At 39.4% G+C, this 18,753-nt stretch overlaps 1 protein-coding gene across 9 annotated transcripts in view; it reads left to right on the top strand.

The window, feature by feature from the left end:
• Positions 1–18,753, top strand: part of CCDC57 (coiled-coil domain containing 57) — a 63,756-nt gene that overhangs the window by 23,204 nt on the left and 21,799 nt on the right. For all 9 annotated transcript variants that reach the window (XR_014165304.1, XM_081899598.1, XM_081899599.1 and 6 more), the window contains 6 exons: positions 215–289; positions 1,384–1,584; positions 7,437–7,595; positions 9,986–10,148; positions 11,651–11,785; positions 18,186–18,354. Coding sequence is in view for 8 of the 9 variants with exons in the window: in XM_081899598.1 (XP_081755724.1) it covers positions 215–289; positions 1,384–1,584; positions 7,437–7,595; positions 9,986–10,148; positions 11,651–11,785; positions 18,186–18,354 (902 nt within the window). In the remaining variant the exon portion in view is untranslated. The remainder of the gene's footprint in view (positions 1–214; positions 290–1,383; positions 1,585–7,436; positions 7,596–9,985; positions 10,149–11,650; positions 11,786–18,185; positions 18,355–18,753) is intronic.

Below are 18,753 nucleotides of genomic sequence, written 5' to 3'. Positions count from 1 at the left end.
AACCACAAGAGCTGGTTAAAAAAACAAACACCTTAATTAAAAACCTCAAGGCTTTAAAAACTACAAATCCTATATTTAACTACAGAAACTATATTCAGTGAGGCACCTAGCTATGCTAGATCCATCATTCTCTTTTTCTTAACACTTTACCTTCAATACAAATGAACTAATTTTAAAGCGTTATTTTATTGTCCTCCAATATTTGCCAATACAGGATACGGGACTTAGAAAGAAAAATCGATTCAGTACAGCTGAGCTGGAAAAAAGAAAAAGAAACATTTGAGAGAAAGTGAGTTCTTTGGATAGATGACATTGTCTTCTTTGTGTACTTTTCTCATTAAGAGCAGTCATTTTTTAAAAAAGTAGTGGGCAACAAGCAATTGCTGCAGATAACTTTGGTGTCTGGTGCAACTGAAAGTTGTCCTTTCTGTTTTCAGATAGTGATGTAATCTTACTGCATGAATATATTGAAGTTTTAAGAAAGACATTTTTTTGCATGTTAGCATTAAGAATGTAATATATAAAATAGTCCTTAAGTAGTGTGTGGATTAAGTACAGTATTTGTTTTTATCGGTGCTCCCTCTCCATTCATTACCCAGTAGCATCTTTTTTCTTTGTTTAGGGCCTAAACATAGGCAAATGGTTATTGTTCTCTGAATTTATGGTCCTTTCTCCTGTAGTTCCCTTTTAAACACATGGTTTTTTGGATTAGGTGTTTTTTGTGTGTGCCCAAAGTGCATTGGAAATATTTAAAGAAACCACTTCTTAAACTTTAGCATTCCCAATGTGTTTTGTGATAAAAAGGGCCCCTTGTACCCCCAGCATAGTTAGAAACTTAGGAAGCTGCTTATACCAAGTCAGACCACTGGTCCATCTAGCTCAGTTTTGTCCACACTGACCAGCTGCGGCTGTCCAGGGTTTCAGACAGGGGACATTCTGTGCCCTATTTGCAGATGTTGGGGATGCAAAGCAGGTACTGCTGTTTTATTCTTAATTGCCTTCAGATAGCAAATATTTGCCATAATGGAGTTGTGGAATGTCCATTTTTCACTGGGACATCTTCAGCCACATAGTAGGATTACTCATGGGATGGCCTATCCCTACCTTTGATCATATTAGCACTGTTCAGTGCCCCAGAACCTGACAACCTAAAGATCAAAATTATCATGTAGGAAAAAAACAAGCTAAACAGAAGGATTTTTACCAAGTCTGTAAAATAACTTCAGAAGCTTCTAAAAATGTACATTGTTTAAAGATTTGTACAGCATGATCATTTCTATTTTTAAAAAAGTTTTAATTCACTTTGGTAGATTGATTGTCTCAAAAAGTACAAATCCAAAAGAACAAATTGTCTTTTAAATTTAATTTTGTTCTTTCTAAAAGGCACGCAGCAATAGATCACTTTGCCAGGGAAAAGGATGCATTACTTGCTTCAGTAAAGGAGACCCATACTGAGCAGACACGGAAGTGGGAAAATCAAGTCCGAGACCTGCAAATAAATAAGGAAACTTTGGAAACAGAACTGCGTCAGGCAGAATGGAGGCATACAGATGAGTTGAGAGAGAAAGAGGCTGTCATTGAAAAGTAAGTTAGATTTTATTTGTACTGTTTAGGTATGTAGATGTGTGTTTCAGTGCAAACAAGTGGATTACATCCTCACATGGATGTAGGGGAGAAGGGGGCTTTCTTTCCCCCTGAATCCATGTGATGACACAATCCATTTGTAGGTACCCTCTTTTGCAGGTAGGCATGATGTTGCTTCTCCCGTAATTAAATATCTGAAGTTAAATGACAGGATCTCATTTTTATTTTTGGATGAAATGTACCTATTTAGAGCATGGAGTTTCACTTGTTTTGTACATGATACATCCCAGGATGTAGTGCACACAGCTGGTATATTCCTCGCACTACTCCTGATAAGGCATCTTATTTCCATGTTCCAGTGCTGAAAAGTTAACACTTTGTTTAAGGAGCTACTGACACTCCCACTTCTCTCAGGATGACTAAGCAATATTAAGAGGGACATTTCAAGCAGTTCATTTCAACACCCATCTGTGAATTGTGGCAAGTGGTGTGCTTTAGTGCTTACTCAACAGCAGGTACATAACCTCCCCTTTGCTGGCTTTTCAAAATATATTAAGCCTAAATATATATAAAGATGCAAAATTGCCTAGATCGGTATACAGTGGTACCTCAGGTTACAAACGCTTCAGGTTACAAATGCTTCAGGTTACAGGCTCCACTAACCTGGAAGTAGTACCTCGGGTTAAGAACTTTACTTCAGGATGAGAACAGAAATCACGCGGCAGCGGGAAGCCCCATTGGCTAAAGTGGTACTTCAGGTTAAGAACAGTTTCAGGTTAAGAATGGACCTCTGGAACGAATTAAGTTCTTAACCAGAGGTACCACTGTATTCATAGTTATCCATTAATAATGGTGTACTGTGACATGTGAAGGAGGACACTGTTAGGTACAACATCATGTAACAAACTGGTATGCTAAAACTTCACATACAAACTAAAGAATCAAGGAAGACACTTAAGATGTTTCTTTTTGTGTGCTTGCACTACATTCATATTAGTGTTTTAGGATGCTTGCTTCAGCCAGCAGCCAGTTGGGATGGTGCACTATGGAACAGGCTTTGTGCCTTGTTCCTTTTGCAATCTGTAGCTATTGGCCACTCTCAATCAATGCAGTGCTCCTGCTTTACTAAACCAGTTGTCCAATGTGGCCTTCCCTTCCACTCCTTCTGCTGTAGCTTGATGGAATGGCTGAATAGGAGTATCCCTGGGATTTGGTATACAGCATCAGTGCCAAATCATTTCCTATGGACACTGAGGCAGAATTTATTAATGGCATAGAAAATATCTCATAATAATGGACCATGGCTGAAACAGGGCTCCGAGTCCACATCTTTGATATGCCTTGGGATTTCAACTTAATGGCACTCATCAAGAAGTTCTTAGAATAGACTCAGAATGTGGCCTTTCACAGAGAGAGATTAACTGAAAATATTTACTCATTCATCGTTTAGTCAGTTGCAGTGCCTCTCTGGGACTCTTGGTTAATTTGTTCACATTTCAAGTCACAGGTTCTTTGGCTCAGAATACATTTTCTGAAAGTACTGTATATTTATTATCAGGTGAGCACTATAATTTTACCAAACAACAAATTGCTTATATTTAGGATTGTAAGAACATGTAACATTGTAGCAGTTCATTACTGACTGATAAGGAATTGTAATATCTTCTCTCCAGAGAACAGCATTTCTCGTCTGCTGTTGAAACAAAGGTCAAATGTAAAATTAGATGTATTAGTCAGTATGTATTTTTGCCTTTTGCTGTGAATATGTGCTGGGGTTATACTAGGGTAGAAGACTTGGGGTACTGTCCATATCCCACTAATTATAACAGATTATACAGTTGTTCTTGTACGTACATCATTATATACTAGTTTGGTTGATGCTCCACCAGGTAGGCAACACTGAGAAGTGCTGCTTGTCCTAAACACACTTGCCAAAGTGCCAAGTTCTGCATATACACTCAAGCATACAGGTGCACCGGAGACTCCTTTCATTTAAGGAGAGGTCAGTCTGCAAGTGATAAAAGATTTGTATGCAGATCAGGTCCCTCCACTGAATAGGAAATCTGTTATGGATGGAGAAACTCTCTGTACACAGTGTAATTCCCTGTCTAGAACAGGCTGCTAGAATAAAACAATTGTGCAATTGTATTAAATTTGTCTTAATTTGTGGCCAATTTGGTAAAATTCAGAAAATCAATAAAAAATATTTGGCAAAAAATAAAAACACTTGTGTTGCATTTCAGATCTAGCAAATGTAGTAACTGAAAATTTTAAAAATCAAAATCAACCAAATGTATCAGAAGATAGCAAAGATATTATACACATCACATATTTCTTTTAAAATGGAAAAAGTTCCAGAAAGAAACTACAGCTTAGAGCAGGCATGGCCAAACTTGGCCCTCCAGCTGTTTTGGGACTACAACTCCCATCATCCCTAGCTAACAGGACCAGTGGTCAGGGATGATGGGAATTGTAGTCCCAAAACAGCTCAATGGCGCAGTTTAGCCGTGCCTAGCTTAGAGGGCAGCAAATCTAATTTGGAGTGGGTGGTCCAAAGTGCTACACTTGAATATTTTCTCATGCTTATGAGAAGTTTCAGCTGCCACCTTAGTTATTAATTAAATTTCTATCTCACCTTTCATTGATTTCATGGTATCAGATCAGGTAATAGCATAAAATTATTATAAAACAATGGCCAATAAAATCAACTCAAGCAATTAAAATTATCAAGTACAAGACAATGAAACCTTCTAGCAGGAACCCACCATTTGCTCCCCTAGAAAAGCCTGTTTGAAGGCCAAGGTTTCCTCTGGAGTGTCACCCCACGAGGTTCTCAGCTCTGGTGCTGGGTATAAATACATATCAACCCCTCTCCGATGCATACACAAAAGTGCCTTGCACTCATGCACAGGAGAAACTGGAGCCTGCTTTTAGTACTTGGCACTGAAAAGCTGCAAGCTTTACACAGGCTCCTTAAATCCCATTGAAGGAAAGAGAATTTAACAGTCTAATTGTGTCCAGGAGAGCTGCCAAAAGATACAGTGAAGAGTTGTAACAAATGAATAATATTTATATAGCATCTAAATACAGTGGGTAGGTACTTAAAAGTGAAGAATGTGTATGCAAGGAAACTTGTGTGATAGGAAAAGCTTGGTTTGGTATCATGTTTGACCCCTTTTAAAAAAAGAATACATTTCACCAATACTCTTGAATTATTTAAGGATATTACCCTGTATATGGAAGCATGAGAAAAGCACTATAATCTTTTCCCCCTTCTTTTTTTTACTCTGTTGTAACTCTGCATTAGCTGGGAGGTGTTTAGGGGATGTCAAGTCATTGTGGGTTTTTCACTGAGACATTAGCTTTATGTGTGCAACTGTGATAATAATGCTAAACAGAAAGCTCAGAACTAATAGGAAAATAGAAATATTATGAACTCTTGCAATAGTGTTAGATAAATTAAATTAAATGTGTGTGCATTTACTATATATATATTAGCACTGTCAAAATCTTGCATACATCTATTTAAAAAGTAATACAGAACTAGAAAAAGTACAGAGGAGGCAAGGCATATAAAAAGGACTAGGATTGTACAGTGGCTTTCACATGAGGGGACACTTAGACAAAATGAGATTAAAATGATATTAGAAGACAATATAATAGGTGCAATTAAAGATAACTAGTGCAATTGGTTAAGAAGTCTTTCCTTGAAGTGTGAGCCAGACATTTTATGAAATAATGATTGCACAATTGTATTTCCCCCTCATTAAATTAAGTGTTTTAGGATGCTGTGTAATCTGAAAGCATAAGAACTTTTTTCCCCTAAAAAAGTAGTATATAGTAGAAGATTGATCCATCAATGGCTAATTGAAGCAACTTTGTGGTGCAGACCCACACAAGCTATTATTTCAAGCAATTTCTTCACTGTAAATGTGGATGAGTAGCCTATTTCCTAGGATAAACACAATACAGAATGCAAACCTCTGCAAATTAAAAATGGTGTATAAATACTAAATAAAATAGTCATTGCTGGCCTTTAATTGTTCATTTCATGCTCCATCCGAAACTACTGGTATTGGTCTCTGTTGGAGACATAATACACTTATGCCTGAGAGATGACTTCAGTTGAGGAACAGGAGATCAGGTGTTCTGGACTGTATGTTCTAACAAAGCTAGAGTGCATTCCTGTTTATGAATAGTATAGGGATTTAACCTGGATCACTCACTAAACTAGTAGCAGAACTAGGCCTCTTGTGTCTATTCTCTACATAGGCCAATACTTTTCGAAAGCACGGTGCCCTGTGTGGTCGTGCTAATTATAGTTCTGAGAGAAACCAAATCCTGTTCCCTACAACAGAACATTCTGAATGTTCTGAAGAGGCAGCACTCACCAGTTAGATGGAAGGTATTAGCTGACTGGTAGGGAGAATATGTGGTTTGTATAAATGGTTACTTCAAAGCCTGTAAATCAACCTAACATTTGAAAATGCAATTCACTTATTACATTCTGTATGTGCAGAAGAGGTAGTGATACCTACTGTCTCTTACTATTAATCCGTGATGCAGTGGAATAAAGTAGCTTTTTAAATCAGTCAGTTATGCATCTATCAATGCTATTGATAGATGTATAACTGTCTGATTTTTTAAAATAATATCCCAATGAACAGCGTGCATATTGAGACAGTGAATTCCATAGATTATATTTTTATTATGTAAGGACACATTTTATTTTGTTCGTCTTAAGCTTATTGTTTATTATTTTCATAGGATGAATAAAATATTTGTATTACGAGAATGAGTGTTGGTATTTACTGTTTCAATAACACTTTTGATTTTTTAAAAAAACATCTTTCACATTTCTATTATCCAGACTTTTCATTAAGAACAACATAAGAACTTAAGAAGAGCCCTACTGGAACATTTTATAGGCCTGTCTTCTCCAGCATTCTTTTTCTGCACAGGCCAACCAAATGCCTATTGGGAACTCTACAGTCTGGAAATGTGGGCAGTATTCCTCTTAGTGCCTCTGAATCTGTAGTATATAGCCATCATGACAAGTAGCTAGTGCTAACTTTATCCTCCATGAATTTGCCTGACTCTAGGCAACCTAGTCCTAATATATTAAAGCTTTTGTTCTTAAAGAATATGAAAAAAATCAGGATTGGATTCTTACTTTGATTGGTTTGGATCTTTTGGCATTGGGAACCCATACACACAGGCTGCTTATTGTATTTCCTTGAATGAAACAAATTATATTCTAAGAAGCAATACTTATCTGAATACATACTAAAGATTTTGTGAGTAGAAGGAAGAACTGTGTTTTCCTACTGTCCCAGGGATTTGCTCTCTTCTTCCTTATCTAAAATGTGTCTGATGAAAAACAACTTAACATGATGAAACATCTGAAATTGCAGATTCATTTAAACCAGAAGAAATCAGGAACCAATTAGTTGGTTACATTTTGTGCGTGGGAACCAATTCTTGATCATAAAAGACGCTTGTAAAACATATAACAGCCTTTGCCTGAAAAATACACTTGGACGGCAAGTGCTGCCTCCTCCTGCTTGCATATGTAATACACTGGAACCCATTACCTTGGTTATCTTAAATTTATATGTATCCACACCAATCCTGCATTATTTATCTTTTCCTATATTACTGTAATGCTATATCAATTTCACTTTACTGAGACGTCTGTTATCCTTTGGTGTTTGGAATGTCCCTTAGGCTACTTGCATAAATGAGGCTGAACTACTGTTTGCCAGACCCCCGTCCCTTTTGCTTGTTGTTTTGCTTAAAATGGAAAACCACATTAATGTAATCAAACTTGTGCTCTCTATATATTTTCACAGACTTCAACAAGAGCTGGAGGCACTGAAAACAAGCTGGGATACTCAAGTAGCTCAGATATCCAGGGAGACAGTTTCAAAAGACCTTCAGATTCAAGCACTGCAACAAGAAGAGGTGAAGCTAAGAGCACAACTGTCTAGCATACTGCAAGATATTGAAAGGTGAGTGACTTTGTGAGCTGGTTAAACCAGTGTTTTCCTAGCATCTTTCTTCGTGATCGATCTTGGTGTACACCCAGCCACAATTTGGCCCACAGGCCAGAGATTCCCATTCCTGCTTTAGAGAATTTGATCCTTATGGAGAATGCAACACTCTCTAGAAGAGGCTGAACACCAGGCATTTGGACGGATCAACTGCCTACTAACAGTACCTCTCTTGCTGAGCTTCAGTTTGTTAACCCATGTCCAGTCCATTACGTCAACTAGTCACTGATCTAATGCATCCACAACCTCATCTGGTTTTGATGAAAAAGGATACAAGAATTGCATGTCATCTGTATGTTGATTATAATAAACTTGAAATCCCTGAATGGCCCTATTTAGCTATTTCACGTAGATGTTAAACAGAATGAGGGGAAGCATGGAACTTTGTGGGATCCTGAAATATGACTGCCACAGGGCCCAGCAGAACTCCCCCAGCAATGTTTTCTGGAAATGAACATCTAGGCAGGAACAGATGCAATACTGCTCATGTCCAATACAGATGGAAGTTCCAGAATGATCATGGTTGAAGGTATTGATAACCCCTGAGAGCCCCTGTTAGATCCAGGTGAATTTACTGGTGTTCATCTCTCTCCTGATAGAAGTCATTCCACAAGCAACCAAGGCAATGTCGGTGCCAAAACCAGGCCTAAATCTCAGTTGAAATGGATCTAGAAAATCAGTATCAACCAAAGGCAACCACCACTCATTTGAGTACTTGGTCCAGGAAAAAGATGTTTACCACTCACCTACAGTTGTTAATTCCTCCTAGTTCTGAGAAAGGTCTTGTCAGGAAGGGTTGCACTACCACTTGCTTTAAAGGGATACTGTTTATTTTGGAGCAAAACCTGCTTTTAACACTAGATGGTCCAGCCTCAACTGAGAGAGACCTTGTGGTCTGAAGACAGATAAAGGACCTGGGGCAGGCATGTGCCAGTAGGGCTGTGGATGATTTGCACATCAATAAGATGGATGGTCTTGCTTCTGATTCTCTGCTGTCACTTTGCCAGGGGAGGAGATCATATAGGTTCATCCTTGTGTTTGCCCTTCACTCACAGAAGGAAAACCCAGGGCAAACTAAACTCCATATGAGGCTGTGCGAATGGTACTGACCGTCTATCTTAAGGTCTGCTGACCTTTCAAGGCAGAAGGGAAAAAGAGAGGCAGGTGCACTGTCTGACATAATATTGGTGACTTCTGGCTCTCTGCCCACAGACAACTCAGGGGAGAGGGGGTAGGGGCTGACTCATGGCATGTCTTGCAGTGCTTTTAGCTCCCTGACATTTTTCTACCTTAGAGAGCCAGTAGGCTTTAAGACAGACGAAAGCAAGAGCTGAGCATGCAGGTTGACATGAAGGCAAGCATGCTCACTGATGTGCTATGGCTGTGGGCAAGCAGCAATTGGTCTGCTAAGCGCCCTGATATTAAAATGGGTGGTCACATGAGTATTAAGATCATCCAGTGATTAAGTGATCCAGAAAACCAGTGTGAGGGTGTAAGTCTAGTACTGGGGGAAATTAGGTTCAAATTCATACTCAGCCATTTACTACTAGTAGTATTAGTACAGCATTGGTATTAGTACACTATTAGTATTATTTGTTCTTTTATTTATTAGATTTATTCATCGCTTTACACCAGAGTTTCAAAGAGACTTAAACAGTTCAGTAACAGTGACCTGGTTTGCAAATCATGCTAAGCCAGCTATGACTTAGTGTAAACATGTAAGCATGTTTGGCTTAGCATGGTGTCTAAACCTGGGATCATGATTGAACTCTCTCCAGACCAGCCACATCCCCTCCAGGAGATCACATCTTCTCACTAAGCAACAATTTGGCTTAGAGTGCTATACATACCAGGCCAGTAGAAAAAATATAAAAAATATAAAACATTAGATACTCAGCTTGACCACCACAAGTTAACGCACACCCCCAACAGTGTAAGTGTAGTCACCAGTAAAAATTAATTAACCCAAAAAATTCCATAACAGCAGAACTAGAAATGTTAACAACTGAAGACCTGAAAGAAAAATAAAGGTGTTTGGTGCCAAAAATATGTTTATGTAGATGCCAGGCAACCATCTTTAGGGAGAGCATTCCATAGACAGTGGCGCTACCACAGAGAAGGTTCTGGGGCTCATAGACACCCAAAAACTTCTGTCTAGTGGTGATCTCACACTTTGCTGTATCTGGCTGCTGATGGACTGGGGTTCTTGCCTTATATGCTGCACACCTCAGTTGTAAAGGGTTAAAATTGTTGAACATTTTGTGACATTAAAATATAGATATTAAATTCATTCCCCCCCCATTATTATTATTTTTTTAAAATGTTTGCTTCATTTCTCCCTGTCTTAGGTATAAACAGCAGCTCTCATTAGCAGCTGAGAGAGAAGAGATTCTGGAAAGGGCTAAAGTGCAAATAGTCCTGGACTGGCAGCGGCGTTACGAGAATGCTGAAAGGAATCAATATCAGAAATCAGAGGCTCTAATACAGAGCCTGTCAACAGCTAGGGACCAGGTCAGAACTGCGTCATATTTGCTTAGCAGCTTAGCACAGAGCATAAGCAGAGGCATATTTCATGAGGGGAGATTTTATACCTTTGGACTTGTCATTCTTTTGTGCTTCTAGCAAATACTTGAGGGGTTCCACCATACCCAAGGAGTTGGCACTCTCTTCCTCTAACATATTCAGTCTGTGCCGACCCAGATAATGCACGAAAATGGTTCAGTTTTTAAAACTTAGATAAATAGCACCAAGCTGATCTCAATATAGTACTCGCTTGTTCTTTGCATGAGGATTATTTCTGCTTGCAGGTGAGAGTGGAGGCAGGTGAGGAGGAAAGAAGGAGCAACATAAGATACAACACAGGATGGAAAAACTAGGCTACAACCTTTTTGGATGCAGTTTGCAGGTGGCAAGGCAAGCCTATGTGGGGCTGCCCTTGGGCCCAGTTCAGAGGCTCCAGCTGGTGCAAAGTGCTGCAGCTGGACTGTTGATGTGGACACTTGCCAGCACATAACTCCTGTGCTCAAAAGCTTGCACTGGCTGCCCATACCTTGCTGGACCAGGTTCAGAGTTCTAACATTAATTTACAAGACCCTTAACAACTTGGATCCTGGATAGCTGAAGGGCTGCCTGATTTGTTATATCCCTGCCTGATCACTAAGGCCCACACCTGACTGTTAGGATTCTTTTCCTGTCCTTGCAGTCATGGGATTGTTTTTATCACATGAGGGTGTATGTTTTCATTCCACATAGTGGGAAGTGACGGAGACAGGATGTTTGTATTACTGTGTTCCATGATGTAGGACATTTGTTCCTTTGTTCTTTCTCTTTGCTTCCTGACGCTGAAGAGAAAGAAGCCGAGTTGCAATGCTCCGAGTGTATATATGTAAATAAACGTAGTCTAGCTAAAATGCTGCGCTACTGAGTCTGTCACGCGAACAGCCAACACACTGCTAGTCCTAAAGTGTACTGATACCTCTTGGTATCAGTCGCTGTGATGTTTGGGCTGGAGAAAGCTTTTGACTCTCCCAAATGACCGACCAGGAGGGAGAGAACATGCCAGCCGGGCATGTGTCTCTGCCAGGTTCCTACTCGCGTGTAGGACGCTCCTGACACTGACATCATATATGATTGGCAAGTGCTTGGCATGTGAATGTGGCTTGAGGGACAAATGGGGTGGGCCTAATTAGGCCTGTGGATGAGAGATTCCTCATCCCCTCTAAGGAATATGTCTTGATGAATAGCCCATTGCCAAATTTTATCTTGGATAAATGGAAGTGAATTGTTTACTGATTTAACAATGGCATGTTCTTTCATTTTTGGAAAGCTCTTCCACAATACTTTACATTCACAATGTAGATGGTCACTCTGGATTGAGTTCAATTCAAAGGGTAAGAGAGATTAAACATAGTATGTTGTCTGATGGTGATAAAATAATATTGAAGGTAGTAGAAGCTAGGGGAGTGTTCTTTTTTAAGAACATCTTCTCAAGTTGCCATCATTTTGTTTTGCAGGTTACTGCTGAACTACAGGAGAAGGAACAGAAATTGCATGAGATGGAAATGGTCCTTTCTGCTGTAACACTTGAGAGGGACCAAGCTGTTCAGGAACTTCGAAAGCATGGTCACACGCCAAAAGGAGTGAAACAGGTTAAAATTACTTAATTGCTGTTCCTTAAACTGAACTAATCCTAAAACAACTCACTTTATGGTCAGGGCTAGTTCTGTGAGAGAAGCCTTTTTTTTTTTTAAGGCTTTTTATGTAGGTTTTATTTAGGTTTTGTGATCAAGGGCACACAGTTCTTTTCAGACCCTTTGGATATGAGAACAACCTCAACAGTGACAAAATCCAATGAAATCATTTCCATATGGGGTTGGCATGCAGCTTTCATGTCACACGCAGTGGTGGCTGGTGCCAGTTGGGACTCATAGAGCAGAAGGCAGGGAGAGCAACAATAGCCAGTGACAGGAGGAGCCAGCAATTTCTAGTTTTCTCTTAATCCTCCTCTCTGCTGAGTTCTACAAGGGCAAAACTTGGATTAAGGAGGAAGAAGCTAATAGACAGTGCTACCCCCTGGACAGTTGTAAGTAGGAAATCAAGCAGGTAGGGGCTGGTGGATAGCAGATATATTGGTGGGTCAGTGCTTAATTTGTCCTAATGGAGCACTGGCCATATGTTATATATGCACATATTTTCATTTCACTGCATCTGCAGACATTGGAAAATCATGACGAGAGGTGGCTTTCCAATGTACATGCACTATGTGTACATGCAATAAAGCACACACTCTCCACAGCTGATAACTTAAAAGAATGATTGTGTACTGTTTCCTGTGCAGGAGTACTTTCAATGTGGGAATTGTGCAGCACTGGATGCAGCCTTGAGAGAATTTTTATTCAATGCAAAGTGGACTGGAAGTCCTGTTGCCCTTACGGTCTAAGCAAAGCATTAAAAGGGGGAGGTTTTGTAGCCTCTTGTTCTGAATAAGGATGAATTAAAAATGGATTTTTTTTTCTAGTAGATTTATTATTTTGCATGGTTAGAGAAGCAATTGCAGTTTAAAGTTAATTTAAGCAATTGTTCAGCAATTTCTGAAAATGTGATTGCAGAGCTAGATTATTGCTATTTTTTGGCATCTCCTGCTTTTAATCTTGCATGTATTTGGTGTTGTGGTTGCTTTTGAAAGGCTTTGCATTTCCTGACATAAGCTGAAGGAGAGTAGCTTTTTTATTATTTGCAGAGTCATTCTTGCTACCCTCTGCCCTTGAAGATTGTAGTGTGTGAGTAACTGGCTCTAGTGCCGTTTATGTACAACCAAAATAGAAAGTGGCCTGAAATCTCTCTGCAGAGCTTCCTCCTTAAATAATGTAGTGGATAGTGCTACAGTCAGTTATCAGGGGATGCTTTCTATTTTGGAGCGGTATGTAGAAAACATGCTGAGGAGTCTACACGAGCAGATCCAAAAGATTATGAACTTTCTTTTTCTTTTCTTTTTTATATTTATTAAGTTTCCATTTTATCACATTTAAACAAATCCTTATTATACTCATTACATATTTGCTCAATCGAGCTTTGACTTCCATCCCTTTCATCTCATGGTTTCCATAATACATTATTACTTCATAGGATTTATACATTTTCCCATTTACGTTTCACTTCTTCACAAATTTTTAAATAAATATAAAAAGGTACAAATTCTTAACATTGCAAGTTTTCTTACAACAACCCTGCTAGTGTTGTTAATTGTTTACGATTGTCCTTCAGATATTGTACAAATTTACTCCAGTCTTTTTGGAAAGCTTGATCATGCTGGTTTCGGATTTTCTCAGTCAGCCTTGCCAATTCTGCATAGTCCATCATCTTCGTCTGCCAGTCTTCTAGCGATAGAATTTCCTGTTGCTTCCATTTTGGGGCTAAAGGAGTTCTTGCTGCTGTTGTCGCATACATAAACAGTTTTATATCTCCTTTGGGATCTCATTCCCTACTATACCTAAAAGAAATGCCTCTGCTTTTTCCACAAATGTACTTTTAAACATTTTAAACTTATTATATATCATTTCCCAGTGAGCTTTTAACGTACTACAAGTCCACCACATGTGATAAAAATCTCCCTCCTTTTCTTTACCTTTCCAACATTTCTTATTTTTCAATCAAGCTTTATTGAAAGTTTTCAACATAAAATACAATAAAAGCCAAACTAATCTATAGACGCGGGTGGCGCTGTGGGTAAAACCTCAGTGCCTAGGACTTGCCGATCGTATGGTCAGCGGTTCGAATCCCCGCGGCAGGGTGAGCTCCCGCCGTTCGATCCCAGCTCCTGCCCACCTAGCAGTTCAAAAGCACTCTTAAGTGCAAGTAGATAAATAGGGACCGCTTTATAGCGGGAAGGTAAACGGCGTTTCCGTGTGCTGCGCTGGTGCTGGCTCGCCAGCTGCAGCTTCGTCATGCTGGCCACGTGACCCGGAAGTGTCTTTGGACGGCGCCGGCTCACGGCCTCTAGAGCGAGATGAGCACGCAACCCTAGAGTCAGACACAACTGGCCCGTACAGGCAGGGGTACCTTTACCTTTACCTTTAATCTATAGAAAGAGATAAAAAAGAGTAAAGAAAGAGAGAACAGAAAAGAAGAAAGGAAAGCGAGAGAGAAAAATGGACACAACACCCTCTATCACAATTATATATTAACATATTCCACACACAGAAGGATGAACGCTCCCATCTCTCACCTGGCAGCTTCCCCCTCTTTCCCCAGCCTCCCACCCTGGGAGATCCTCTCTGCTGTGCCCTCACAAAAGACCCTTCATTTTCCATTCACCACCTTCCTGGGCGTATCTTCCTTAATCCAAAATAAACTTTATAAACTTTTTTGAGGAATTGCCTAGAAAAAAAGTATACTTACACTGCTGTATGAAACAGTACACAATGGCCACATTCACAAGTTATACTAACTCAGTCTATATAAGTTTTTTTAAAAAAATCACAATGTGGATGAGCAGTTGAGTGGGGGACGAAGCCACAGAACAGCTGGATTAGGGTCACATCTGAACCAGCATTGATGGTTTGTTTCTCTTCAAACAAACTCTGATTTGAAGAGGAAAAAGTATTCCCCCACCCCTTGACTTCCTGATCATAAACAAACCATAGGCTTTGTTTTGAACGTAATCCTAGAACAGTCACCCCATGGTATGTTTTCCCACTCAGCTAAGGTAGGAGCAATGCAGGAATGCCTGGCTGCACATGCACATTATAGTAAACCCCCCAACCCTCCAATCTGCTGTGCTTGGTGTTAACCACTGAATTAGCATTATTTTTTATCCGGCCAGTGTCTGGATAGGATAATACATACTGTATATTTTAGAAGGGAGTTGGGCTAGAGGGATTATCTCATGGTCCAGAATGAGTAGATGAAATATATAAGTATAATATGAAAACATTCTTGGGGAAATGACTTCTGGCCAAATAAGAAAGCAATGTGATGTTAACATTTATTTATTTTGGGGGGAAGATTGGGAACAGTTCCATGACCGCTTACTATGTTGGTAGGAAGACAAGTGTAAGCAGTCATGAATTGCCCTAGCAGTATGACTAAGTAGACTATGGTATGCTATACTAACTACAAAAAAAAAAAAACCACCAGAAAATAATGCGAATACATTTGCTGGTTGAACTTAGAATGTAGCCTAAATTCCCCCATGCATAGTGTCTCTGGCTACAAAATGTTCAAGCATGAGTTCCATGTTAAAAAAAAAAACAAATGTAGAAATTCATAGGTAGTTTTATGCCTACAGTTTTCTAGTGCTGTACAAAGATTAAAAAACAAAAACGTTTCCTGTCCACAGACTTACAATGTAATAGACATAGAATCATAGAATGGTAGAGTTGGAGGGGACCTTGAGGATCATCTAGTCCAACCCCTGATACAAAAGGATAAAGGAAAGGAAAAGGAAAACAAGCAAGTGTTGTAGGTCAAAACTGGTAGAAGAACAAATGCATTTCCATGAGTAATACAGATTCCTCATTGTCGTGTGCAGAGGTCTAATAAATGCCTAAAAGCTATATTATGTTTTCTTCTTGGTGGTTTGACAGCTTGCCAACCTATTTTTGTAGCATATTTGACTCCAACATGATTCTGTAATAAAGGGCTAGTCATTTGTATCTATATCAAATAACTCTTTAATTCACTTTGGTTCAGCAGGACACCTTGAGAACACCCATTTAAAGGCCCTTATACACTTAGTGAATACCAGACACATATTTACTGAATAAAAATTATGGTCACCTGAATTTATACAGTCATCAAAATATATGCACATTCATCTATGAAATATGAGCAGTGATTTAGCATTATCGTGATATGCCCCTGTGTGAATTGTACTCATGTGTGATTGGATCCTGATAACAAAAAGTACTCTTTCTCTTATCCATCTGATCCTAAGGGGCATGATGGAAGTTCTATACAAGTGTATGAGATTGGAACGGGCTGGATGTGACTGAACAAGCTGAAACTAAATCCAGAAAGGCAGATGTACAAGTGGCTGGGGCTCCCTTTTGATCCCAATTCAAGCTGTTGTTATTAGCCATTAAAGCCCTAAACCTTCTGAGACTAGACTATCTGAGAAATTGCCTCCAGCCACATGAGCCCGTTTATGCACTGAAATCACCATCATTCTGAAGCTATGCTCAGTGTTTTCCTGCCAACTGATGTATGGTGGCTGAGCACTGAAGACAGGGCCTTTCCAGTCACAACACCCAAAACTGCCATGCCCTCCTGAAGGAGGCCTGCTTGGGCCCCTCATTTCTTGCCTTTCAGTAAGTAGCAAATACTTATCTCTTGCAGCAGCTGTTTGACTTCAAGTTGCTGTCAGCTTTGATGTTCATCTTGGAGGTTTGCTCATTTCCCAGTTCTTGCTCATGCTAAGTACAGCAGTGCCAGTGAGCTAGAGCTAGTGACAAAGCCTGTTTAAATCCTCAGTGCTGTGCTCTGTTGTTACCACGATTGCCATCTGTAATATCAATCCCTACACCAGTTTTAAATGTGTCTTGGCATATGAATGACTGAGAAATGTCATACTATTTCCAGGTGGATAGGCTCTGATCTTTCAGTGATCATATGGCTTTCACAGATAATGACCTTTTTCACACACAGTAGCTAAGTGGTACTGTATTGTGAAAGACTATTTTGAATGTTGAATGATGATAGAGATGTATTTGCTGCACTCTAGTGGTTGGCACCTGTTCAAAATACAAATATCCATCCTGTAAATCTGGAGAGTGTTCGAAAAGGTAGTCAGATTGAATGATTTCATAATACAGGAACTTCTTCCCTATTCGGATCCAGCTGTCTTCCACACAATTTTGTTCAGGCATCACCTTAAAACATTTTTTTTTCTTTGCAGGCACAGTAAGGGTGGCTCTGTTTGATATAATTATATCACCAATGGTTTTACACTTTAATAATTGTATATCAGATTATATTTTCTACTTTGTTTTTAATGTTGCTCAGGAAGAGCAACATTGTGGTGTGGTATTGTGTTGTGGTGTGGTGACATATGGTAGTCATATTGCACATACTCAGCATGTTAAATGGTGCTCAAAGGTCATTGGTAGGGTTGGGAACAAAACACACTTTGGGGCCTGCTCTCTGACATGTTTATCCAGCTACCATCAACATTCAAAACAGTGTCCTGCAAAATCTCTTTGCTATTGTGCGTGAAAAAGTTCGTTGTTGGTGAAATATGTATGAGCTCCACAAGATGAGAACCTGTCTATACAACATAAATTGTTTGGAGTTGTGGTCAGCTCACCTTGCTATAAAATACTTTGCCCAAGAGATAGACCTCAAGAATGTCATCTTGCTCAGTACCAGCACAAAAGTGTATTTGAACCACCAGGGTAGGTCACAGGTTTCTACATAGGGAGGCAGAGAACCTCTTCTATTGAGCCGGTCAATCTCGAATCATTCATTCATAGCACAGCATATCAAGGGGGATGACATAATAGAAACATCGCCATCCGACCCCACCCCTATCCTTCTTCCCTCCCCCCACCCCCTTTCTTCCCCCCTTTTTTTTCCTTCTCCCCCTAATGACTCAATAAATGAAACGGATTTGTAAAAATGTTACATGGAAAAAAAATACGAGGCATTATACTTACTTCTGTAAAACAAGAAAATCCTTCAAGAATTTTTTTTTAAAGGGGGGGGATGACAGTCAGGCAGAAGATTATCTAAGCACATGCCTTCTGCCAACTGCATTCCACCAGCACCTCTTGGGATCCAAACCAATATATTACCCTGAACCTGTGGGGCTGCTGTCATGTAGCATATTCAAGTTGTCATTCATATCATTAATGCAGCTTCACAAGTCTTAGAGCAGTACAATTCATCATACATACTTTGCAGCATTGGTCCTTTTTCTGCTGTGCACATGGCAGACATTTATATTATTTTTCTTTAAGATTCTATGCTTTCTTGGTGCATTTTACTTGCTTGCTTGAGTCCTTTCAGGGTGTAATTCTTGTTTGTTTCTTTAATTGTTTGGTTACCATGCAGGATACTGTAGGAACCACTGAACTAGGTTTTCCTTCTGCTGATATAAAGAGGTTACAAGAGCAAAACAGTACCTTGCGATCTGTTATTGCAGAAATGAGGAGAGAAATGGAGACCCTTAATATTCAGGCACTTTCATCTGACCAAAGCAAAATGGAAGCACAAGATGCTGGTAAGGCTGATGCTACTGTAGTTTCTTGTACTGCTGGTAATGTTGATTGGGTTAAATATTAACTGCAGAGTGTATATGCCCATTTCTATACTTTTCTTTTAACAAGCGCTTCACTTCTCTTAGCACTCATCATCTTCTTAACATAAATGTTTATATTCATATTTCAGTTGCCACATACATTTACGCTAATGCAAGATACAATGCATTCTTAAAGATCTTCAATCCATAGCAAAAAGTTACCATGATCATATGATAGATAAAAATCAAAGCTACATGTGAACAAATGGAGATCATTGCAGTTACATTTTGAGGGCAGGATCAGCACAGGCAAAACTAATGTTCTACTGAGACAGTATAGTTACAGCAAAACATTCCTATGAGAATGAATCCTATAGTTAC

This window comes from Podarcis melisellensis (assembly GCF_964234715.1).
Source record: "Podarcis melisellensis genome assembly, chromosome: 2".
Taxonomy (NCBI): Eukaryota; Metazoa; Chordata; class Lepidosauria; order Squamata; family Lacertidae; genus Podarcis; species Podarcis melisellensis.
Note: the sequence above shows the minus strand (reverse complement) of the source record. Positions and strands in the feature narration are given on the sequence as shown.